Source organism: Colias eurytheme, chromosome 23 (assembly GCF_061535395.1).
Source record: "Colias eurytheme isolate Ceu_HAF_F1 chromosome 23, ilColEury1 Martin Lab GWU primary, whole genome shotgun sequence".
Lineage (NCBI taxonomy): Eukaryota > Metazoa > Arthropoda > Insecta > Lepidoptera > Pieridae > Colias > Colias eurytheme.
In genome coordinates, this window is record NC_143002.1 from 7118972 (window position 1) to 7144682 (window position 25711).

The following is a 25711-nucleotide window of genomic DNA, read 5'->3' on the forward strand; positions in this document are numbered from 1 at the left end:
TCCGGACTTGATGGAGTGACCTGCAGGTGTACTTCGAAGACTGCTACTGGAACTAATAGACGAGTAGCGCTAGGTATGCCGAGTTTGGGTTCTTTTTGTTAGTTATGTTGAGACCTTACCTCCGGACTTGATGGAGTGACCTGCAGGTGTACTTCGAAGACTGCTACTGGAACTACTAGACGAGTAGAGCTAGGTATGCCGAGTTTGGGCTCGTTTTGTTAGTTATGTCGAGACCTTACCTCCGGACTTGATGGAGTGACCTGCAGGTGTACTTCGAAGACTGCTACTGGAACTAATAGACGAGTAGAGCTAGGTATGCCGAGTTTGGGCTCGTTTTGTTAGTTATGTCGAGACCTTACCTCCGGACTTGATGGAGTGACCTGCAGGTGTACTTCGAAGACTGCTACTGGAACTAATAGACGAGTAGAGCTGGGTGTGCCGAGTTTGGGCTCGTTTTGTTAGTTATGTTGAGACCTTACCTCCGGACTTGATGGAGTGACCTGCAGGTGTACTTCGAAGACTACTACTGGAACTAATAGACGAGTAGAGCTGGGTGTGCCGAGTTTAGGCTCGTTTTGTTAGTTATGTCGAGACCTTACCTCCGGACTTGATGGAGTGACCTGCAGGTGTACTTCGAAGACTGCTACTGGAACTAATAGACGAGTAAAGCTAGTTATGCCGAGTTTGGGCTCGTTTTGTTAGTTATGTTGAGACCTTGCCTCCGGACTTGATGGAGTGACCTGCAGGTGTACTTCGAAGACTGCTACTGGAACTAATAGACGAGTAGCGCTAGGTATGCCGAGTTTGGGTTCTTTTTGTTAGTTATGTTGAGACCTTACCTCCGGACTTGATGGAGTGACCTGCAGGTGTACTTCGAAGACTGCTACTGGAACTAATAGACGAGTAGAGCTAGGTATGCCGAGTTTGGGCTCGTTTTGTTAGTTATGTCGAGACCTTACCTCCGGACTTGATGGAGTGACCTGCAGGTGTACTTCGAAGACTGCTACTGGACCTAATAAATGATTATAGACTGTAACTAATAAACGAGTAAAGCTATCTTATAAGAGTGATATAGTCTATAGCTCTTATAACACAATTTTTGTTTTAGATGCCAAGGCCGTTCGGGAAAACGTAGTTCAATAATTTTTCTCTGGCACGTGTATGAAGTAAATAGGGAAGCGCTTGACCACAATCTCGCCTGATGTTAAGCTGAGATGTGGTCCAAGATGGAACGCGCTTCCCTAGAAGGTACCTGTTCACTCTACGCTTGAAGACCCCCATATTGTACTCGTCGGGGAACACAGATAGTAGTCTAATTATTGTTTTATTTTTATTCTATTTACCTATACCTATGTGTTATTCATCGAAATAAAATACTGTTATATATATATCTATATTTATTTTGTATCATTGTATTCCATTCATTAAAGCCTAAATTAGTTCGGCGCTAGCGGTACAAAGTTCGCCGGGCCAGCTAGTAGTAATAATGGAAACTAAGAATTAATAAAAAAATATATTTTTGGTGAGTATTATCCATTTTTTTATCTTATACCCTACTCTTCCCTACCCTATCATACTCCATCCTACCCTACACTACTCTACACTACTCTACACTACTTCACCCTATTCTACCCTACTTTACGTCCCTACTTTAAGTCCGGAGGTAAGGTCTCAACATAACTAACAAAACGAGCCCAAACTCGGCATACCTAGCTCTAATCGTCTAGTAGTTCCAGTAGCAGTCTTCGAAGTACACCTTCAGGTCACTCTATCAAGTCCGGAGGTAAAGTCTCAACATAACTAACAAAACGAGCCCAAACTCGGCATACCTAGCTCTAATCGTCTATTAGTTCCAGTAGCAGTCTTCGAAGTACACCTTCAGGTCACTCCATCAAGTCCGGAGGTAAGGTCTCAACATAACTAACAAAACGAGCCCAAACTCGGCATACCTAGCTCAAATCGTCTAGGAGTTCCAGTAGCAGTCTTCGAAGTACACCTTCAGGTCACTCCATCAAGCCTGGAGGTAAGGTCTCAACATAACTAACAAAACGAGCCCAAACTCGGCATAACTAGCTTTACTCGTCTATTAGTTCCAGTAGCAGTCTTCGAAGTACACCTGCAGGTCACTCCATCAAGTCCGGAGGTAAGGTCTCAACATAACTAACAAAACGAGCCCAAACTCGGCATACCTAGCTCTAATCGTCTAGTAGTTCCAGTAGCAGTCTTCGAAGTACACCTTCAGGTCACTCCATCAAGTCCGGAGGTAAGGTCTCAACATAACTAACAAAACGAGCCCAAACTCGGCATACCTCGCTCTAATCGTCTATTAGTTCCAGTAGCAGTCTTCGAAGTACACCTTCAGGTCACTCCATCAAGTCCGGAGGTAAGGTCTCAACATAACTAACAAAACGAGCCCAAACTCGGCATACCTAGCTCTAATCGTCTATTAGTTCCAGTAGCAGTCTTCGAAGTACACCTTCAGGTCACTCCATCAAGTCCGGAGGTAAGGTCTCAACATAACTAACAAAACGAGCCCAAACTCGGCATACCTAGCTCAAATCGTCTAGGAGTTCCAGTAGCAGTCTTCGAAGTACACCTTCAGGTCACTCCATCAAGCCTGGAGGTAAGGTCTCAACATAACTAACAAAACGAGCCCAAACTCGGCATACCTAGCTCTAATCGTCTAGTAGTTCCAGTAGCAGTCTTTGAAGTACACCTTCAGGTCACTCCATCAAGTCCGGAGGTAAGGTCTCAACATAACTAACAAAACGAGCCCAAACTCGGCATACCTAGCTCTAATCGTCTAGTAGTTCCAGTAGCAGTCTTCGAAGTACACCTTCAGGTCACTCCATCAAGTCCGGAGGTAAGGTCTCAACATAACTAACAAAACGAGCCCAAACTCGGCATACCTAGCTCTAATCGTCTAGTAGTTCCAGTAGCAGTCTTCGAAGTACACCTTCAGGTCACTCCATCAAGTCCGGAGGTAAAGTCTCAACATAACTAACAAAACGAGCCCAAACTCGGCATACCTAGCTCTAATCGTCTAGTAGTTCCAGTAGCAGTCTTCGAAGTACACCTTCAGGTCACTCCATCAAGTCCGGAGGTAAGGTCTCAACATAACTAACAAAACGAGCCCAAACTCGGCATACCTAGCTCTAATCGTCTAGTAGTTCCAGTAGCAGTCTTCGAAGTACACCTTCAGGTCACTCCATCAAGTCCGGAGGTAAGGTCTCAACATAACTAACAAAACGAGCCCAAACTCGGCATACCTAGCTCTAATCGTCTAGTAGTTCCAGTAGCAGTCTTCGAAGTACACCTTCAGGTCACTCCATCAAGTCCGGAGGTAAGGTCTCGACATAACTAACAAAACGAGCCTAAACTCGACACATCTAGTTCTACTCGTATAATAGTTCCAGAATAGTTCCAGAAGAATAATAGTTCCGAAGTACACTTTGGCATGTACTTGTTTACCAATCAATCACTGTCCCATGAAATTAGGTAAATGGTATCTACTTTTGTGACCATTCAACGTTACAAACAAATCAAAGTAAATTATAAAAAAAAAATATTGCAATAAAAATAAGTTCAATTATCAAGTCGTGTCAGTTTAGTCATAATTTCGTCGTTTCTCGCATTTCGCTGTGTGTGTGAGCCGTGCACGTGTAGTAGTAAGACTCAAAACGTAAAATTGATGCGCGTCAATTTGTATATGCGTCCTTAAGGAGTTATAACAGATGCTTTTACCGGTCAAGGAGCTATAACACGTGCTTAAACGTGTCAGGAAGCTTTTACAGGTGCTTGAACAGGTCAGGGAGCTGCTACAGGTGCTTTTACAGGTCAGGGAGCTGCTACAGGTGCTTTTACAGGTCAGGGAGCTTTTACAGGTGCTTTAACAGGTCAAGGAGCTGAAACAGATATTTTAATAGGTCAGGGAGCTTTAACAGGTGCTTTAACAGGTGCTTTTACAGGTCAGGAAACTGCTACAGGTACTTTAACAGGTCAGGGAGCTGAAACAGATGTTTTATCAAGTGAGGGAGCTATAATAGTTACTTTTACCGGTCAGGAAGCTGTAACAGGTGCTTTAACAGGTCAGGGAGCTTTTACAGGTGCTTTTACAAGTAGGGGAGCTTTTACAGGTGCTTTAACAGGTCAGGGAGCTTTAACAGGTGCTTTAACAGGTCAGGGAGCTTTTACAGGTGCTTTAACAGGTCAGGGAGCTGCTACAGGTGCATTTACAGGTCAGGGAGCTGCTACAGGTGCTTTAACAGGTCAGGGAGCTGAAACAGATATATTAACAGGTCAGAGAGCTTTTACAGGTGCTTTAACAGGTAAGGGAGCTTTTACAGGTGCTTTAACAGGTCAAGGAGCTTTTATAGATGTTTTATCACGTCAGGGAGCTATAACAGATGACTTAACAGGTCAGGGAGTTATAACAGATGCTTCTACCGGTCAGGGAGCTATAACAGGTGCTAAAACGTGTCAGGGAGCTTTTACAGATGCTTTAAAAGGTCAGGGAGCTCAAACAGATATATTAACAGGTCAGGGAGCTTTAACATGTGCTTTAACAGGTCAGAGAGCTTTTACAGGTGCTTTAACAGGTCAGGGAGCTTTTACAGGTGCTTTTAAAGGTCAGGGAGCTTTAATAGTTACTTTTACCGGTCAGGAAGCTGTAACAGGTGCTTCTACCGGTCAGGGAGCTTTTACAGGTGCTTTAACAGGTAAGGGAGCTTTTATAGATGTTTTATCAGGTCAGGGAGCTATAACAGATGACTTAACAGGTTAGAGAGTTAAAACAGGTGCTTTTACCGGTCAAGGAGCTATAACACGTGCTTAAACGTGTCAGGAAGCTTTTACAGGTGTTTGAACAGGTCAGGGAGCTGCTACAGGTGCTTTTACAGGTCAGGGAGCTGCTACAGGTGCTTTTACAGGTGCTTTAACAGGTCAAGGAGCTTTAATAGATGTTTTATCACGTCAGGGAGCTATAACAGATGACTTAACAGGTCAGGGAGTTATAACAGATGCTTCTACCGGTCAGGGAGCTATAACAGGTGCTTAAACGTGTCAGGGAGCTTTTACAGATGCTTTAACAGGTCAGGGAGCTCAAACAGATATATTAACAGGTCAGGGAGCTTTAACATGTGCTTTAACAGGTCAGAGAGGTTTTACAGGTGCTTTAACAGGTCAGGGAGCTTTTACAGGTGCTTTTAAAGGCCAGGGAGCTTTAATAGTTACTTTTACCGGTCAGGAAGCTGTAACAGGTGCTTCTACCGGTCAGGGAGCTTTTACAGGTGCTTTAACAGGTAAGGGAGCTTTTATAGATGTTTTATCAGGTCAGGGAGCTATAACAGATGACTTAACAGGTTAAGGAGTTATAACAGATGCTTTTACCGGTCAAGGAGCTATAACACGTGCTTAAACGTGTCAGGAAGCTTTTACAGGTGCTTGAACAGGTCAGGGAGCTGCTACAGGTGCTTTTACAGGTCAGGGAGCTGCTACAGGTGCTTTTACAGGTCAGGGAGCTTTTACAGGTGCTTTTACAGGTCAGGAAACTGCTACAGGTGCTTTAACAGGTCAGGGAGCTGAAACAGATGTTTTATCAGGTGAGGGAGCTATAATAGTTACTTTTACCGGTCAGGAAGCTGTAACAGGTGCTTTAACAGGTCAGGGAGCTTTTACAGGTGCTTTTACAGGTCAGGGAGCTGCTACAGGTGCTTTTACAGGTCAGGGAGCTGCTACAGGTGCTTTAACAGGTCAAGGAGCTTTTATAGATGTTTTATCACGTCAGGGAGCTATAACAGATGACTTAACAGGTCAGGGAGTTATAACAGATGCTTCTACCGGTCAGGGAGCTATAACAGGTGCTTAAACGTGTCAGGGAGCTTTTACAGATGCTTTAACAGGTCAGGGAGCTCAAACAGATATATTAACAGGTCAGGGAGCTTTAACATGTGCTTTAACAGGTCAGAGAGCTTTTACAGGTGCTTTAACAGGTCAGGGAGCTTTTACAGGTGCTTTTAAAGGTCAGGGAGCTTTAATAGTTACTTTTACCGGTCAGGAAGCTGTAACAGGTGCTTCTACCGGTCAGGGAGCTTTTACAGGTGCTTTAACAGGTAAGGGAGCTTTTATAGATGTTTTATCAGGTCAGGGAGCTATAACAGATGACTTAACAGGTTAGGGAGTTATAACAGATGCTTTTACCGGTCAAGGAGCTATAACACGTGCTTAAACGTGTCAGGAAGCTTTTACAGGTGCTTGAACAGGTCAGGGAGCTGCTACAGGTGCTTTTACAGGTCAGGGAGCTGCTACAGGTGCTTTTACAGGTCAGGGAGCTTTTGCAGGTGCTTTTACAGGTCAGGAAACTGCTACAGGTGCTTTTACAGGTCAGGAAACTGCTACAGGTGCTTTAACAGGTCAGGGAGCTGAAACAGATGTTTTATCAGGTGAGGAAGCTATAATAGTTACTTTTACCGGTCAGGAAGCTGTAACAGGTGCTTTAACAAGTAAGGGAGCTTTTACAGGTGCTTTAACAGGTCAGGGAGCGTTTACAGGTGCTTTAACAGGTCATGGAGCTTTTACAGGTCAGGGAGCTGCTACAGGTGCTTTTACAGGTCAGGGAGCTGCTACAGGTGCTTTAACAGGTCAGGGAGCTGAAACAGATATATTAACAGGTCAAGGAGCTTTAACAGGTGCTTTAACAGGTCAGGGAGCTTTTACAGGTGCTTTAACAGGTCAGGGAGTTTATAACAGATGCTTCTACCGGTCAGGGAGCTATAACACGTGCTTAAACGTGTCAGGAAGCTTTTACAGGTGCTTGAACAGGTCAGGGAGCTGCTACAGGTGCTTTTACAGGTCAGGGAGCTGCTACAGGTGCTTTTACAGGTCAGGGAGCTTTTGCAGGTGCTTTTACAGGTCAGGAAACTGCTACAGGTGCTTTTACAGGTCAGGAAACTGCTACAGGTGCTTTAACAGGTCAGGGAGCTGAAACAGATGTTTTATCAGGTGAGGAAGCTATAATAGTTACTTTTACCGGTCAGGAAGCTGTAACAGGTGCTTTAACAGGTCAGGGAGCTTTTACAGGTGCTTTTACAGGTCAGAGAGCTGCTACAGGTGCTTTTACAGGTCAGGGAGCTGCTACAGGTGCTTTAACAGGTCAGGGAGCTTTTATAGATGTTTTATAACGTCAGGGAGCTATAACAGATGACTTAACAGGTCAGGGAGTTATAACAGATGCTTCTACCGGTCAGGGAGCTATAACAGGTGCTTAAACGTGTCAGGGAGCTTTTACAGATGCTTTAACAGGTCAGGGAGCTGAAACAGATATATTAACAGGTCAGGGAGCTTAAACATGTGCTTTAACAGGTCAGAGAGCTTTTACAGGTGCTTTAACAGGTCAGGGAGCTTTTACAGGTGCTTTTAAAGGTCAGGTAGCTTTAATAGTTACTTTTACCGGTCAGGAAGCTGTAACAGTCGCTTCTACCGGTCAGGGAGCTTTTACAGGTGCTTTAACAGGTAAGGGAGCTTTTATAGATGTTTTATCAGGTCAGGGAGCTATAACAGATGACTTAACAGGTTAGGGAGTTAAAACAGATGCTTTTACCGGTCAAGGAGCAATAACACGTGCTTAAACGTGTCAGGAAGCTTTTACAGGTGCTTGAACAGGTCAGGGAGCTGCTACAGGTGCTTTTACAGGTCAGGGAGCTGCTACAGGTGCTTTTACAGGTCAGGGAGCTTTAACAGGTGCTTTTACAGGACAGGAAACTGCTACAGGTGCTTTAACAGGTCAGGGAGCTGAAACAGATGTTTTATCAGGTGAGGGAGCTATAATAGTTACTTTTACCGGTCAGGAAGCTGTAACAGGTGCTTTAACAAGTAAGGGAGCTTTTACAGGTGCTTTAACAGGTCAGGGAGCGTTTACAGGTGCTTTAACAGGTCAGGGAGCTGAAACAGATATATAAACAGGTCAGGGAGCTTTAACATGTGCTTTAACTGGTCAGAGAGCTTTTACAGGTGCTTTAACAGGTAAGGGAGCTTTTACAGATGCTTTAACAGGCCAGGGAGCTGAAACAGATATATTCACAGGTCAGGGAGCTTTAACATGTGCTTTAACAGGTCAGAGAGCTTTTACAGGTGCTTTAACAGGTCAGGGAGCTTTTACAGGTGCTTTTAAAGGTCAGGGAGCTATAATAGTTACTTTTACCGGTCAGGAAGCTGTAACAGGTGCTTCTACCGGTCAGGGAGCTTTTACAGGTGCTTTAACAGGTAAGGGAGCTTTTATAGATGTTTTATCAGGTCAGGGAGCTATAACAGATGACTTAACAGGTTAAGGAGTTATAACAGATGCTTTTACCGGTCAAGAAGCTATAACACGTGCTTAAACGTGTCAGGAAGCTTTTACAGGTGCTTGAACAGGTCGGGGAGCTGCTACAGGTGCTTTTACAGGTCAGGGAGCTGCTACAGGTGCTTTTACAGGTCAGGGAGCTTTTACAGGTGCTTTAACAGGTCAAGGAGCTGAAACAGATATTTTAATAGGTCAGGGAGCTTTAACAGGTGCTTTAACAGGTGCTTTTACAGGTCAGGAAACTGCTACAGGTGCTTTAACAGGTCAGGGAGCTGAAACAGATGTTTTATCAGGTGAGGGAGCTATAATAGTTACTTTTACCGGTCAGGAAGCTGTAACAGGTGCTTTAATAGGTCAGGGAGCTTTTACAGGTGCTTTTACAAGTAAGGGAGCTTTTACAGGTGCTTTAACAGGTCAGGGAGCTTAAACAGGTGCTTTAACAGGTCAGGAAGCTTTTACAGGTGCTTTAACAGGTCAGGGAGCTGCTACAGGTGCTTTTACAGGTCAGGGAGCTGCTACAGGTGCTTTAACAGGTCAGGGAGCTGAAACAGATATATTAACAGGTCAGAGAGCTTTTACAGGTGCTTTAACAGGTAAGGGAGCTTTTACAGGTGCTTTAACAGGTCAAGGAGCTTTTATAGATGTTTTATCACGTCAGGGAGCTATAACAGATGACTTAACAGGTCAGGGAGTTATAACAGATGCTTCTACCGGTCAGGGAGCTATAACAGGTGCTTAAACGTGTCAGGGAGCTTTTACAGATGCTTTAACAGGTCAGAGAGCTCAAACAGATATATTAACAGGTCAGGGAGCTTTAACATGTGCTTTAACAGGTCAGAGAGCTTTTACAGGTGCTTTAACAGGTCAGGGAGCTTTTACAGGTGCTTTTAAAGGTCAGGGAGCTTGAATAGTTACTTTTACCGGTCAGGAAGCTGTAACAGGTGCTTCTACCGGTCAGGGAGCTTTTACAGGTGCTTTAACAGGTAAGGGAGCTTTTATAGATGTTTTATCAGGTCAGGGAGCTATAACAGATGACTTAACAGGTTAGGGAGTTATAACAGATGCTTTTACCGGTCAAGGAGCTATAACACGTGCTTAAACGTGTCAGGAAGCTTTTACAGGTGCTTGAACAGGTCAGGGAGCTGCTACAGGTGCTTTTACAGGTCAGGGAGCTGCTACAGGTGCTTTTACAGGTCAGGGAGCTTTTACAGGTGCTTTTACAGGTCAGGAAACTGCTACAGGTGCTTTAACAGGTCAGGGAGCTGAAACAGATGTTTTATCAGGTGAGGAAGCTATAATAGTTACTTTTACCGGTCAGGAAGCTGTAACAGGTGCTTTAACAGGTCAGGGAGCTTTTTCAGGTGCTTTTACAGGTCAGGGAGCTGCTACAGGTGCTTTTACAGGTCAGGGAGCTGCTACAGGTGCTTTAACAGGTCAGGGAGCTTTTATAGATGTTTTATCACGTCAGGGAGCTATAACAGATGACTTAACAGGTCAGGGAGTTATAACAGATGCTTCTACCGGTCAGGGAGCTATAACAGGTGCTTAAACGTGTCAGGGAGCTTTTACAGATGCTTTAACAGGTCAGGGAGCTGAAACAGATATATTAACAGGTCAGGGAGCTTAAACATGTGCTTTAACAGGTCAGAGAGCTTTTACAGGTGCTTTAACAGGTCAGGGAGCTTTTACAGGTGCTTTTAAAGGTCAGGTAGCTTTAATAGTTACTTTTACCGGTCAGGAAGCTGTAACAGTCGCTTCTACCGGTCAGGGAGCTTTTACAGGTGCTTTAACAGGTAAGGGAGCTTTTATAGATGTTTTATCAGGTCAGGGAGCTATAACAGATGACTTAACAGGTTAGGGAGTTAAAACAGATGCTTTTACCGGTCAAGGAGCTATAACACGTGCTTAAACGTGTCAGGAAGCTTTTACAGGTGCTTGAACAGGTCAGGGAGCTGCTACAGGTGCTTTTACAGGTCAGGGAGCTGCTACAGGTGCTTTTACAGGTCAGGGAGCTTTAACAGGTGCTTTTACAGGACAGGAAACTGCTACAGGTGCTTTAACAGGTCAGGGAGCTGAAACAGATGTTTTATCAGGTGAGGGAGCTATAATAGTTACTTTTACCGGTCAGGAAGCTGTAACAGGTGCTTTAACAAGTAAGGGAGCTTTTACAGGTGCTTTAACAGGTCAGGGAGCGTTTACAGGTGCTTTAACAGGTCATGGAGCTTTTACAGGTCAGGGAGCTGCTACAGGTGCTTTTACAGGTCAGGGAGCTGCTACAGGTGCTTTAACAGGTCAGGGAGCTGAAACAGATATATTAACAGGTCAAGGAGCTTTAACAGGTGCTTTAACAGGTCAGGGAGCTTTTACAGGTGCTTTAACAGGTCAGGGAGTTTATAACAGATGCTTCTACCGGTCAGGGAGCTATAACAGGTGCTTAAACGTGTCAGGGAGCTTTTACAGATGCTTTAACAGGTCAGGGAGCTGAAACAGATATATTAACAGGTCAGGGAGCTTTAACATGTGCTTTAACAGGTCAGAGAGCTTTTACAGGTGCTTTAACAGGTCAGGGAGCTTTTACAGGTGCTTTTACAGGTCAGGGAGCTTTAATAGTTACTTTTACCAATCAGGAAGCTGTAACAGGTGCTTTAACAGGTCAGGGAGCTTTTACAGGTCAAGGAGCTGCTAAAGGTGCTTTCACAGGTCAGGGAGCTTTTATAGATGTTTTATCAGGTAAGGGAGCTATAACAGATGATTTAACAGGTTAGGGAGTTATAACAGATGCTTTTACCGGTCAAGGAGCTATAACACGTGCTTAAACGTGTCAGAAAGCTTTTACTGGTGCTTGAACAGGTCAGGGAGCTGCTACAAGTGTTTTTACAGGTCAGGGAGCTGCTACAGGTGCTTTTACAGGTCAGGGAGCTTTAACAGGTGCTTTAACAGGTCAGGGAGCTGAAACAGATATTTTAATGGGTCAGGGAGCTTTAACAGGTGCTTTCACAGGTCAGGAAACTGCTACAGGTGCTTTAACAGGTCAGGGAGCTGAAACAGATATATTAACAGGTCAGGGAGCTTTAACAGGTCAGAGAGCTTTTACAGGTGCTTTAACAGGTCAGAGAGCTTTTACAGGTGCTTTAACAGGTGCTTTTACAGGTCAGGGAGCTTTAATAGTTACTTTTACCGGTCAGGAAGCTGTAACAGGTGCTTTAACAGGTCAGGGAGCTTTTACAGGTGCTTTAACAGGTTAGGGAGCTTTTACAGGTGCTTTAACAGGTAAAGGAGCTTTTATAGATGTTTTATCACGTCAGGGAGCTAAAACAGATGATTTAACAGGTCAGGGAGTTATAACAGATGCTTCTACTGGTCAGGGAGCTATAACAGGTGCTTAAACGTGTCAGGGAGCTTTTACAGGTGCTTTTACAGGTCAGGGAGCTGCTACAGGTGCTTTAACAGGTCAGGGAGCTTTTACAGGTGCTTTAGCAGGTCAGGGAGCTTTTACAGGTGCTTTAACCGGTCAGGGAGCTTTTACAAATGCTTTATCAGGTCAGGGAGCTTTAACAGGTGCTTTAACAGGTCAGGGAGCTTTAGCAGGTGCTGAAACAGGTCAGGGAGCTTAAGCAGGTGCTGAAACAGGTCAGGGAGCTTTTACAGGTGCTTTAGCAAGTCAGGGAGCTTTAACAGGTGCTTCAACAGGTCAGGGAGCTTTAGCAGGTGCTTTAGCAAGTCAGGGAGCTTTAACAGGTGCTTTAACAGGTCAGGGAGCTTTAGCAGGTGCTGAAACAGGTCAGGGAGCTTAAGCAGGTGCTGAAACAGGTCAGGGAGCTTTTACAGGTGCTTTAGCAAGTCAGGGAGCTTTTACAGGTGCTTTAACAGGTCAGGGAGCTTTTACAGGTGCTTTAACAGGTCAGGGAGCTTTTACAGGTGCTTTAACAGGTCAGGGAGCTTTAACAGGTTAGGGACCTATAACAGATACTTTAACGCGTCAGGAAGCTGCAACTGGTGCTTTAACAGGTCAGGGAGCTTTAGGAATGGGAACTATTCGGGTTTTCTTTTGAAAACGCGGGCGAAGCCGCAGGCGGAAATCTAGAACATCGTAATTAGCTCGATATAGGATATAGTCGCTATGTAAGCAAGGCTCTAGTTTATAAATGAAACTAGTAAACATAATTTAAAGAAGGAATAAAAAAATAGTTTGTAATGCATTTAAATCCTAACATCTATTGCATAATTCTGCCGTAAAATCTACCTCTATAATGTAATTAGACCATTTTTTATAGTTTTCGCATATTTAACCACACCTCTACAGCTACTAAGATACGCTTAGGTACTCTGAATTATATAAATTCTCTTTTTTTCCAAATATAAAACGAACAAAAAATTATCATTTATATACATAGATTTTATATTAAGCTTATGTTAAAGAAACAAAGTATTTCACAGAACACTAATACAATACATTTTTTAACGTAATATAATTTCATACTTACCCTTAGAAGGCAAGCAACTACTAGCAATCGAAAACGACCTGGGTTTGATCGTAGAAAACAATTCAAATAGAACTTCTATAGTCAGTTTTGCAGCCGACTTGTGGAAGTCATGGAGGACCTGAAATTAAGTAGATTATTTCAAGAAATTTTTTGTGAAAAAATTAAGTTTTTGAAGTGAAACTTCTTTAGGCGCGTTGAGAGTAAAATATCAAGATCGCGTCATGGAGTAAGGCGACGATTTTAGTGTCTTTGAATCTTGCCAAAGAAGTTTCACTTCTGATACGTGTGCTCGGCACACACGCTCTTAATTTGTAAGTGTCATAGTTCAAGAATTATAATGTTTTGTAATATTGAATAAAAGGGATAGAAATAGAATGAAGAATATAATTTATCAAGAAGAATGTGAATTATGTAGAATCTATGGTATGCATATTTTTGTTAGAATTAGCAGAAAATAAAATTGTTTATTACATCTACTAAGGTTGTTTATTGATTTATATTAGACTGAATTATAATAAACGCGTAAAAGATTTATAATACCTCCAAAATAGTTCTCTTTGGGCGCCTACAATAGTTCAGCCATTCCTCTTGCCCCTCAGTTGAACAGAGCTCAATACATTTGTCTCTCTCTAACTTATCATCTGATATTTGTGCGAGAAGAGAGAACACATATTGTGTGGGATACGCCTTCAAATCCCAGTACTGTTCCGCTATTATGTATAGCGGTAGTGGTTGTTGCAAGAATGGCGGGACTGGCATTTCTAAAAAAGTAGTTTTTTTTTTATTAATGAGGCGATATGGTTGCGTTTAATGTTTTTTTTTTATGAACTAGAGAGCGAAGTAGTTTTTTTTATTATAATGCTGTTTCGTACTGTATGATGTTACGTTATACACAAATATGTAGGTGAAATTTCATCCAAAAAAATTTTTTTCTCAAATGCTGAATGCATCAGTCAAATATTTTTTTTTTATTTTTACGCTACCTCCGTTTGAATAAAAAAAATCTGTCCAATGTTGCCAGTGATTGCTAATGCAAGGCGAAAGTGTAATATTATGTATAAATAGGGTTGCCAAAATAAAATATATGAATGTTATGAACCAGGGTTGTCAAATAAAACATAAATGATAGGGTAGCCAAAAAAAAACCATGTAAAAATTAAATTTTTTATTTATTTATTCCTCCTGTTGCCAGCCATCCTCATCACTTAGGAAGCGTCTTTTAGCCGCAGTATTCATGTAGGGGCGAAGCGCCCATTCAGTGTCCGCTGCGTCTAGGGCTTCAAGTGTCCCTAGTTTTATCTCGTACAGTTTCATTTGGAATCGGGGCCCCACTTCCGAGAGCTCTATGTCTTTACCCACCTGTGTAATTCAGAATATAATAATAAACACTTTATTGCACACACAAACAAAACAAAATCAAACAAAAAATACAAACAAAGTAATATAGAGCGGTACAAAATAGGCGGCCTTATCGCTAAGAAGCGAATATTGTGTGTAAATCAATAAGCTGAGTAATTAAACAATGGATTCTTTGAACTTTTATAGAAAAAGAAAAATGTCAGTGATAATCATTGAGGTATTATTACTACGTATAGAGAGGACACCACGAACAAAATATGTGCGCGGCGCGGGGCGGCTAGTGAGTCATACAATTTGTAGATATTCTTATTACTTATGAATTAAAACCAATCAATGTAACAAATAAATATTGGTTATCTCATTAAGAAATATGAATAAAATTATCAATTAAAACCAATCAATATAACAAAAAAAAATTGAGTTTGAGACGATTGACTCTAACTCGTGTTGCAAATAGTGCAGTAGCGATGTCCTCTCTAGTACATACTTAGTACATAGTAACTCAATGGTAATAATATGTTTTATGGTTAAATGATAAATCAGTCACTGTTCATTACATTACTTGATACTAAAGCTCAATATAAATAAATTCATTTTTTAATTTCACTTTTTATAATCAAAAACTTTTCATTCCCAATAGACTCATACTTTTAGTAATAACAGAAATAATGTTTTGTTGTTGTTTTTGAGTGTTAAGTATATTTTTTCCAATTTAAAAAGATCCCTACTAATATTATAAATGCGAAAGTAACTCTGTCTGTCTGACCTCTCAACTTAAACCTCTCAACCGATTTTGATGAAAGGCACAGTCAATCTTTAGACCCTGAGAAAGAACATAGGCTACCTTTTATCAAAACTCTACGCGGGTGAAGTCGCGGGCGGAAGCTAGTATTTAATATTTTAACACAAAGTTCATAAACATATGACTTACCTTCTTATAAGTATGTTGTCTAAAACATATGTAATCGTCATGATTAGCGAATGTGATCACTCTTTTGGAATCTGGCTTCGGAACTGGGAATAAATACTTGAGTATGCTCATTGTTCTTAATCCTGAAACAGAATATTATTTTATTATTTCTATTTAATTTTTATTGTTTTATTTTGCAAATAAGTCTAGATATTTAAGCCCATAAGATGAATTATTAAGATTGTATTATTTACAAAATTATTTATTTTTGCACACTCCAACTTAAAAGAATGATAAATAATATAATTTGTAAACTATATTACCATTCGCCTGAACTAAGATAATATTTTAATTGTGAAGACAACCACTCTATTAACAAACTAACCAACATAGTATTCCTTTTCCCCCTATAATATGTTTTTAACTGCACCAACATGCAACCTTATATATAACTAGCGGTCCGCCCCGGGTTCGCCTGTGATACCTACATGTTTAAACAGCTATCCTATCTCTCAAGTTGGATCGAACTGCACATGGTGTGCGAATTTTATTATAATCGGTTAAGTGGTTTAGGAGTTCATTGAGGACAAACATTGTGACACGAGATTTATATATATTAAGATATTACTAAAACTATAAATTAAATATAATACTAATCTACATAATATATATTATTTAAAATAACCCAAAAAAACTCACCCAAATCAGTTTTAAAGTTATGAAACACGAGGTGCGGATACTGTTCGCTCATGGGACCTATATCTGGTATGTCGTGTCTCATCACCACACCAGAGAGTGTGAAGGATGCTGTCGGTCCATATGGTAAGTGACATATAACCTGTATTTATGTTTAATTATTTGCGATGCATTGATAGTATGTTTAATGAATTTCTGCATTACTATCTTAAATGCAGAAATTCATAGCCAAACTAATATATTATGTTGTATAAGGGCCGATTTTTCAATGCTTGGATAAAACTTATCCGTCCAATAAAGTATTACACATTAATATTAAAATGTCACATAAACTGTCAAATACGGGCAATTAGAATATGTTTTTAAGGGCCGATTTTTCAATGCCCAGATAAACAGCTAGATAGACTTTATTCTTCAGTTAACAAAATATTCAATTTTTCAATAGACGAATAGGACTTATCTATCGAATAACTACGTTATTTGAGGAATAAATCTATTTGCCGCTCCAACGGCCAGATAGCGCGCTATTCGACGGTTAGGCGTTTGAGTTGACAACTGACGCGTCAAATTTGGGATATTTTCGTATGTCATAACATAGAGCGTAGAGTTATTAACAATTAAACCTCTTTCTATATAATTATTATCAATTAAAATCATATTGAAATTGATGTTTTTAATAATACTGATGACCATGCCATTGAAAATTTGCCGAACGCTGCCTTTAAGTATGTCGTTTCCATCGTAAAATATATAAATTGAAACACAAATTTAACCAAACTCTTTACTTGAATCGAAACAATAATCAACAATCATAGAAGACAAGAGCAATACAAGACAAACTTAAAATGCACTCCTGACGTGAGTCATAATGACGGTTGTTGACAAATTGCAAGAGTTGACTCTATCCCGCTCTAACCTGACTAATTTAATATGTTTGTTTCGCCACTCCGAGTGCAGAGCTGCCAATATGGAAATATTTGATCAGATAGTTATTCATCAAATAAATCACGATTGAAAAATAGGCGAGCCGTTATGAGTTAGATAAATAATTGAATAAATCTATTCGAGGGGTAGTTATTAGACTGTTTATCTCGGGATTGAAAAATCGGCCCTAAAATGGTAGTTTTAAACATTATTCGACAAATAAGTATTATCCAAGCATTGAAAAATCGGCCCTAAGACAAATACTACATATGAGGGAATAAATAGTACACAGAGAAAGCTCAATTTATTATTTTATTGCTATAATAGTGTCGAGGAAGAGAGACCTCCTACACAAGCATTTAATTTTCTAACTAGTAGTGTTCCAATCACAAATAAGTTTATGACCTATACAGGGTGGAAGGTTAAGATGGGGCATGAAGGGCAGGTACCTTAACCGTTGTAGCTATATGAAAACGTTCATAGGAGACTATCCTTAAATTCTTGAGAAATTTTAATCTGCATTCACAGATTTTTGAAAAAATGTACGGTCAGCAAGGAAATCGGCAGTTTTCAAAAAAAATTTTTTGATGCCAATCGATCCAGTTTCTCATGGGGATCAAAACACTCTAAAAGACCAACTGAGGTATGAGTACTAGAAAAGTCAGAAATCGCGAAAAACTATTTCCACACATTCACTAAGAAAATAAGTGATTCAACAAAAGATGCGCTAATAGAAAACTCCAAAGAGATTTTCAGGCTTCAATATTTTTTGTTTCTGATTATTAAAACACAAACTGATAATAAGAAGAAACATTAATTTAATTAAACGGTTGTCAAAGGAAATAAAAAATAACAAAATAATAACAAAAAACAACATTTAAAGTGGTGATAATTCCAGAATTTCTGAAATAATTTACATAAAACTTATGATATGAGATGCTCAAAGTGGTCACCGTTTTGACGTAAACATAGGTTTGTTCGTTTTGAACGACGTGGACGTGTCAAGCTTTTCTTAAATGAGCCACTTTCTGCTAGATTTTTTACAAGATTCGCAATTACCTTTCGCGTCGGTACATGTCGCATTGGATATTTACTCCTGTACCATTCCAATGCAACTGTTGGGTTTTTATTATTTAAAAAGTAAGCCTCTAACAGATCTAAACGTTCCAAATTATTTAAGGACATTTTTAGTGAAGACAGAGTGACTTTTGGTAACTTTTGTTTTCTATGTGTTATTGTTTACATAAGCCATAAAAATGTGACGTGTTCGTTCGATATTCAAATTTAAATAATTTTTCATCTCGTGCACGAGCTGCCAGCCACCGCCCGCTCACGCCCCGCGTCGTTGGCATGTTATGCTGCTGTGCCTTTGTCTTTTTACTTGTTCATGAATGAAAATAGTTTTTCGCGATTTCTGACTTTTCTAGTACTCATACCTCAGTTGGTCATTTAGAGTGTTTTGATCCCCATGAGAAACTGGATCGATTGGCATCAAAAAAATTTTTTTGAAAACTGCCGATTTCCTTGCTGACCGTACATTTTTTAAAAAATCTGTGAATGTAGATTAAAATTTCTCAAGAATTTAAGGATAGTCTCCTAAGAACGTTTTCATGTAGCTACAACGGTTAAGGTACCTGCCCTTCATGCCCCTTCTTAACCTTCCACCCTGTATAGTATATAGGTAAGAATTTCACATGTTCTTAAGAAGCTATTTCCCTGTACTATTTATTTACTCATATGGTTATTAGTTATTACTATGTAGGGCTGATTTTTCAATCCTTGGTTAAAACTTATTTGTCGAATAATGTTTAAAAATTAAAACTACCATTTTAAAAACATATTCTAATTGCCCATATTTGTCAGTTTACGTGACATTTTAATATTATCGTGTAATACTTTATTGGACGGATAAGTTTTATCCAAGCATTGAAAAATCGGCCCTAAATAAGAGCTCTCAAAAGAACTTACAAGACTATCAGGAACACCTCTATGTTCATGCACCACAATGAAGTCGGTGACGTCATTTGCGCGACACGCGTGTATCAGTTGCGACATCTCATAGCCACCTCGATTCATTCGCTGGCTGTTTGGGAATATCAACCTGGAACGTTACAATTTTTATTTTGATAGTACATACATGTTTGAAGAAGTATAAAGAATAATAAAAAAACATTCAAATGACTCATCATGTGATTAAAAGTGAAAAAAAAACGACTCATCATGTGATTAAAAGTGAATAAATTATTCCTTGTCTTTTGACACAAATGTAACAAGAACAAAATTAAAGTAATTAACTCTGATAAATGGATAAAAGACAAGTCCCAGTTATCATTTATTCCCATAATAAACTATTTATTTCAAGATTTAAATTTCAACTCACATAACAAACTAATAAACAAATGAAATTACTGTATCTTACACTATATTTGTAATCAGAGGCGGCTCGCCCTAAGGAGCGCTGGTGCAGTGAACTCCCATAAATAATTATAATAAAATCATACTCCTTAATTTCATTATTAATATTAATTATTACTATTTAAAATCAATCGTAATCGTAAAAAACTACTGTCAATACCAATGAATATATATCTGTCGTGGCCATATCGTAGATTTGCTCATTTCATGAAATGGCCAACATAGTTTGATCAGATCGTTAAATCGTCAACGTTTCACGATTTGGTCATCGACATTTGGCCAGATCGTATAAAATATCTTAGAGAGTCCATAAAACATTAAAAAATTCAGAATATTTTAAGAACTTGTTTATTGTCATTTAAGTTAGTGCCGCGGTAGCGCCGGCGAATACCAGAAGCGAATGGTTTTTTCAATAGAAAACAGTTAGGTTAGGTTAGGTTAGACTTTAATAAACAACGCACGAGCCGAGCGAGCAAAGCGAGCGTGCCGCGGCAGGGGCCGGCGAGTGCCAGAAGCGAATCGCTTTTTAAAAAAGAAACAAAAATGGTCGCATTTCGTGAAATAGCCATCCACGTTTCAAAAATCAAAAATCAAATGTGGATGACCAAATCGTGAAACGTTGACGATTTTACGATCTGGCCAAACTAAATTGGCCATTTCATGAAATGAGCAAATCTACGATATGGCCACGACATATCCATCATTCCATCATCCCATACACCTGTATAATACTGTATTATGTAACGCGCGAAGCGGAGCGCTCACGATTGCGCTCCAATGAAAAAATATTTAGTACATTTCCTAATACGAAATCCAATAGGAGTGAAAGAAAAGTTTGCCAGTGCCCTGCGCGTGAAACAAAAGATTTTCTATGGAAAAATAGCAAAATTCGGAGCGCCGCTCCCGCAAACGTTGCCGGTTCGTTTTTACCGCCCGGGCGCCCGTACACAGGACAGCGATTGCGCGCGACGTTGCCACTCCTAAGTCCTATATTATAAACAAACACTCAAGTCAACTTCGATGCACGCGCGCGAATGCAAATTCGGGAATTTTCTAATTAAAATCATAAGATACGTGTTGAAATAGCCTGTAGTTATCAGTATTACTTGTGAGTTTTAAAATGAACAATTATAATGTGGCGTTCATTAAAAAGTGTGTTAAAACGTTACAAATTCGGCTTGAATTGAAAGCTAAGGAACCGCCACGGCCTGAACTTGACCTTACGGTTGAGACATATGATTTTTTAGAAAACTCAAAACTTAAAAACAAGCTAGTGGTTATTTACAGCAGGGAAGATTTCCATAACGCTGATGGTGCGATAGCTTTACTGCAACACTTCATAGAGGTCAGTAACCTGGAGTCAGTTTTTGTCGAAAGTAATAATTATTAAAATTAATTTGTACAATACCGATGACCTCGGTCGAAAGTGAGCGCTGCTTTTCCACCTTTAATAAAGTGAAAACTTTTACGCGTAATAGCATGACACAGGACCGTTTAAATGCATTGTGCATGATATCAATAGAAAAACGACTGATTAATCAGATATCTGATTTTCACAAAAAAGTTATAGATATTTTTGCACACCAAAAAGAAAGACGTATGCATTTCCTATATAAGTATTTTTTTTAATAAATTGTACTGCTTTACACCATGTATTTTCAGTGTTTTATTTCAAGTGAACACCCATAAAATTTTGTCACGAGCCACCTCTGTTTGTAATAATAGGCTATTTGACAGTATAAAAAATAAATTACTTTTTTGTGTAATCCATATAAATATAAGGTTTTTGAAGCGATTTAAATTAATAAATGATATAAATAATAACTTATTTATTTATAAATCGTCGAGAAAAAACATCATATTTTTTAAAATTACCACGTGACCGAAAACATCCATGATTGGCTGCATCTGCCATGACGTCACAGCGGCGTAAATAACAAGTGATTCCAACGTTTACTCACGTCGTTGCTGAATTTCGCTTTTGGTTTTGTTTCTTGTATAACTTATTTCTTGTGATTCAAGGTGTCTGTAATCAGTTTTGTTCTTTATGTGTTATTTTTGTTTGTCATGGAACCTTATTTCGAAAAAGCAGACAGTAGAAAGCTACCTTTAAGTGGACGCTATAATTATTGGCATGTTCTTTAAAAACAACCCAGATTCTTACGCTCCTGAATTGAGAAATGTGAAAACAGCTACGTAAGTTAATATTTCAATCGTCATTCATTAGGTAGGTACCTTTTTAGTTAAATGTACCTACAAAAAGGAATCACAATTGCACAATAATTATGAAGTATACATTTTTTAGGTTATGCCCTTTGTTTTTCATTTCAGCCATCCAGTTTATAGGATTGACGTGTTTGTATTGATTATTTTCAATATCAATACAAACACGTCATCATCAATTTATATGTATATCATTATCTTACCTTAAGCAGGTAAGTAATGAGACAATTTATACTATGTATTGCAAATAAAATAAACTGCCTACTAGGTATTCAACACCATACCTTCATCGAAGTGGACTTCACAAAAAAAAAACTGTTTTAATTGATACAATATCTAATAGATATCACTTGGATTTCTGCGAGCTAACTGCAACCACTTTCTACGCATTTTTATATCTTTTGGAGCACATATAAATAGTACGTCAGGGGTTTTAATAGTTGTATTTCTGCATCCAGGAACTACACACCACCTATAAGAACTCATTTTCTGTTTTTTAAACAGATTAACTTAATTATACTATAATTAAAACAAAAACGAACAATAAGTACTAGGAGCAAGTTGATGTTTACGCCGCTGTGACGTCACCATGGTCGCGAGACGCCATATTCTTCAAAATTGTGTTTTGGCGGCATATTTGAATATCATGTTTTTATTTTCCATTTTCTCAATGAATAACTACAAAAAATTAAGAAACATGTGTTTTGTGTGCTCTATAAACGTATCTTAATAATTTGAGACAGTTTTCAAAACCTTGTCAAATAGCCTATTGAACCATGCATACATGTATTACCAGTTTTATTATAATCTATATTATAATATAATATAATCTATATTATAACTATTTATTGAATACAAAATAAATGTAATACATATTTAACTAAGTAAACGATTATTAAGCAACCAACCTCAATTCTTTAACAAACATCTTCAACCTTGCACTAGGCTCTCTTGAAGTTGTGATCATAATTTTAGGGTTTTCCACACCGGCATATCTATATTCATCATCTTGAGAATTCAATGTGTTCGCTCCTCCACTGAAACCACCGATTACCGCAGCCTTTTCCGGGCCTGAGAATATTCAAGATACATACATACTAAAATTATAAATTTTATTGAATTATGACGATAAAAAGTGAATAATTCAATCAATTTAAGAATTTCAATCTCAGACAGTGTAAAGTTTAATACAGTTATACGAAAAAAAACACGACAAATTAATCTAAGTTTCGAGGTTATAATTGCTACCACAATAAATATACATTTCCATTAATTACGTTAGTGAAAACTTACCCTTATCTTCAAACTCTAATCTTTTCTGTAATGCGATAGCTTCTTTTCTCAAATCACCATGGATTGGAATGTTTTCTTCCAAACATCGTTTCAATTGATCCTTCTTTGCTTGTATGCTTTTTTGTTTTTCCTCAGCGGATTTTCTGTACAAATATTCACGGCGCAAACGCGCCTGTCTTCGCAACATATTTTATCGCAAATTATATATTTTATATTCCCGATTCATTTACAGTTTATCAAAATCAAACAATTTTCGCACATGGAGCTGACATTTGACAATGACAAATGACGTTAATACATGGGTTGGACAGTTGACATTTAATATATGACATCGTCGCGGAAACGTTCAAAAATCGTACTATTACGAGAAAACACAATCGAAACTATAAAATACTAACTGAAAAACAATTTTTGTCTTTCTAATGATAGAATTTCGAAAATTATTTAATATATTTTCTATTTTTTTATTTAAGAGTTCCAAATATCGATAATATCAATATTCATTATTTGGTTCCCTTTAGAGCGTTTTCACATTATCCGATCCGATATCGGATATCGGACGCCGATAGCCGATATCCGATATCGGATACAATTTTCCCTTTCACATTGTCCGATAAAATCCTTCCAATATCATCATGAGTGTTGCCAGAAATTTTTAGAGAAAACTAAACTAAATTGCCAGTTGATAAAAAAGGTATAATTAAAAAAAATTCAAATGATAGATCATAGTTGTACATAGATTAAAAATAACTACGTAAAAAAAACAACTTCAAAAAAAGAAAAGTAAAATGTAAAAAAGATTTGATATCATTAATTACTGCATATTATTTAGATGTGCTATTTACTAAATAGTTTTGAATTCTGATATCGGTCATTTGTATATATGTATTGTATATAGTATATATGTTAACACATTATAAATTAGGTATTTATCAATTTCTACAACCTAGTATTAGTTAATAGTTTTAGTAATACATATTATGTATCAGTAAATATCTTTCAAAATCTATTAAATGTATTTTTAACAAGACGTACCTAGTCATTTAGTCATTTTTTCACTATATACATTTATAAAAGTTCATGTAGTACCTATGATAAATTTATTAAGTGATACAATCTTTGTTCATATTTTCTATTCTTTTTCTTATTACACTGTTAATAATATTGTCACCCGTTCAAATATATATTTTATAATATGATTGTTGTAATTTCCTGTAAGTAAAGATTATACATAAATTATTTTATTGTCATAAGCAATTATTTTAGAATTAAGAGTTTTCAAATATTCTTTGTTGTTAATTCAAAATAAAAATAAAATCGGTGTGAAATCTCCTCCTTTTTTTGAAGTCGGTTAAAAACAAAGCACTTAATTACAACAATACAATAAACAGCACAACCACAGAGCACAACCAACATCCGAGTAGGTGGAGGAGCGAGGCAGAATGAGTTAAAATAAAGATGATAGACACTAATATTTTCGAAGATAGATATTTGAATTTAAGAACGCAATATATTTTTGTTTACTTCAGTTCAGCCAATTGCCGTATATTTTAATACGGTAATTAAAATAGCTGCCGTATAAATCGTATTTTTAATGCCTATAAATACTTAAATGTGTGTTTTCTTAATAAAAAAAGGTTTCTTTTAATAGAAAGGATTTTAGGTTAAAGCAAAGAATTTTTTTTAAGATTTAGCGCCCTATAAGACTGAAAATACACAAACTAGTGCTTTTTTGCTGTTGGTATACTGCCTTTTCAAAAATTGAGTTGGCAACACTGAACATTATCGTCCGATAGCTCACGGGCATATCGGTGTCGGCTCCGATATCCGACATCGGATCGGACAATGTGAAAGACAGGTACATATTTCATACATTTTACTTCCCTCCGATATCGGATATCGGCTATCGGCTTCCGATATCCGATATCGGATCGGATAATGTGAAAACGCTCTAACACATTCGATTTAAATTTCAAATCGTTTAACTAATAACTATTTATAATTTATTATTTATTTCTGAATTGTTAATCGCGCGCTTATATAATAATTTCTTAGAAATCCTTAATTAGCATTGTAATAAATTGTGGTAATAAATCACAATATATTCAATGTGAATAAAAATACATAATAAGTTGCCAGTACACAATAAAAATAAACTTTCGTGAATTAACTTACCTTCATGGCATTCTGCAACATGCAGCATATAGTGAGGTTTAATATCAATCCCATGACTTGCCAATATATCAAACAAATCTGCAATGTCCTCCTTACTATTTCGAGGCCTAATGTTGAATACATCGCCAGGATTATAATTTATATTATCATGAGTTACTGATTTAAAAACTGTTAATCTTACATCCTAAAAGATAAGGAGCTCTATTAATAAGCACAATAAGTTTATTACTGCCTCCTGGCTGCAGACTTCTTTTCATTTTGCCAATTTGAGTTAGCTTAAAGCTTGAGCTCTTGCAACACAAGAATGTGCATTTGTTGCAAGTGTTCACTAAAATAATAATAAATATCCCCTCTTTTTTACTGACTTAAAATTTAGTATGGAAGAAATTTGTCAATTGTAAGAATATTAATGTGAAAAGCATAATACATAAAAAACCAATAAAAGCTTACTTGAAAATGACTCTCATGAGTAATACGCTTGTTGCTTTCAATTTCCAAATGCAACGGATTCACAAAGTGATCAGTGTTGCTAGTCCCAAAATAGATGTCTTTAGTGATCCCATTTTCTTTGATGGCAACATCAGTTTTAGTGAGGGACACCTTCCAACGGGGTATGAATTTTAATGCTCCAATATCTGGGGCACTTATGTCAGGTTTTATTTTGGCCAAGAAGGTTTTAAGCCATGGAATCATCACAGCATCATGGCCTAAGTCATGTTGATAGTCGCATAGCGCTAAAAATATAATATGTATTTAGTACTAGGCAATCGCTGAGCATGATTTGAGAATTAACTAATAGAGGCTTAAACTAACTTAGGAATAAGATGAGTTCCTACTTCTGGTTTTTTAAAGTCATCTAAAGTTATTGAGTTTCGGTTATTCTCTTTAAAATTA

At 38.2% G+C, this 25711-nt stretch overlaps 2 protein-coding genes across 2 annotated transcripts in view; both read right to left on the reverse strand.

The window, feature by feature from the left end:
• Positions 1-25711, reverse strand: part of LOC149898387 (NADPH-dependent diflavin oxidoreductase 1) — a 43282-nt gene that overhangs the window by 16261 nt on the left and 1310 nt on the right. Inside the window, exons 2-5 of the mRNA XM_090115468.1 lie at positions 25268-25551; positions 24818-25001; positions 13363-13583; positions 12823-12940 (exon numbers count right to left, since the gene is read on the reverse strand). Coding sequence (XP_089971594.1) covers positions 12823-12940; positions 13363-13583; positions 24818-25001; positions 25268-25551 — 807 coding nt within the window. The remainder of the gene's footprint in view (positions 1-12822; positions 12941-13362; positions 13584-24817; positions 25002-25267; positions 25552-25711) is intronic.
• On the reverse strand, positions 13975-22830 carry LOC149898388 (U3 small nucleolar ribonucleoprotein IMP4). Its single transcript, XM_090115470.1, has 6 exons — positions 22643-22830; positions 22258-22420; positions 18680-18812; positions 15791-15929; positions 15113-15234; positions 13975-14181 (listed from the first exon to the last, which is right to left on the reverse strand). The coding sequence occupies exons 1-6, from the start codon at positions 22827-22829 to the stop codon at positions 13996-13998; spliced, it is 930 nt and encodes a 309-aa protein (XP_089971596.1). The 5' UTR covers position 22830; the 3' UTR covers positions 13975-13995.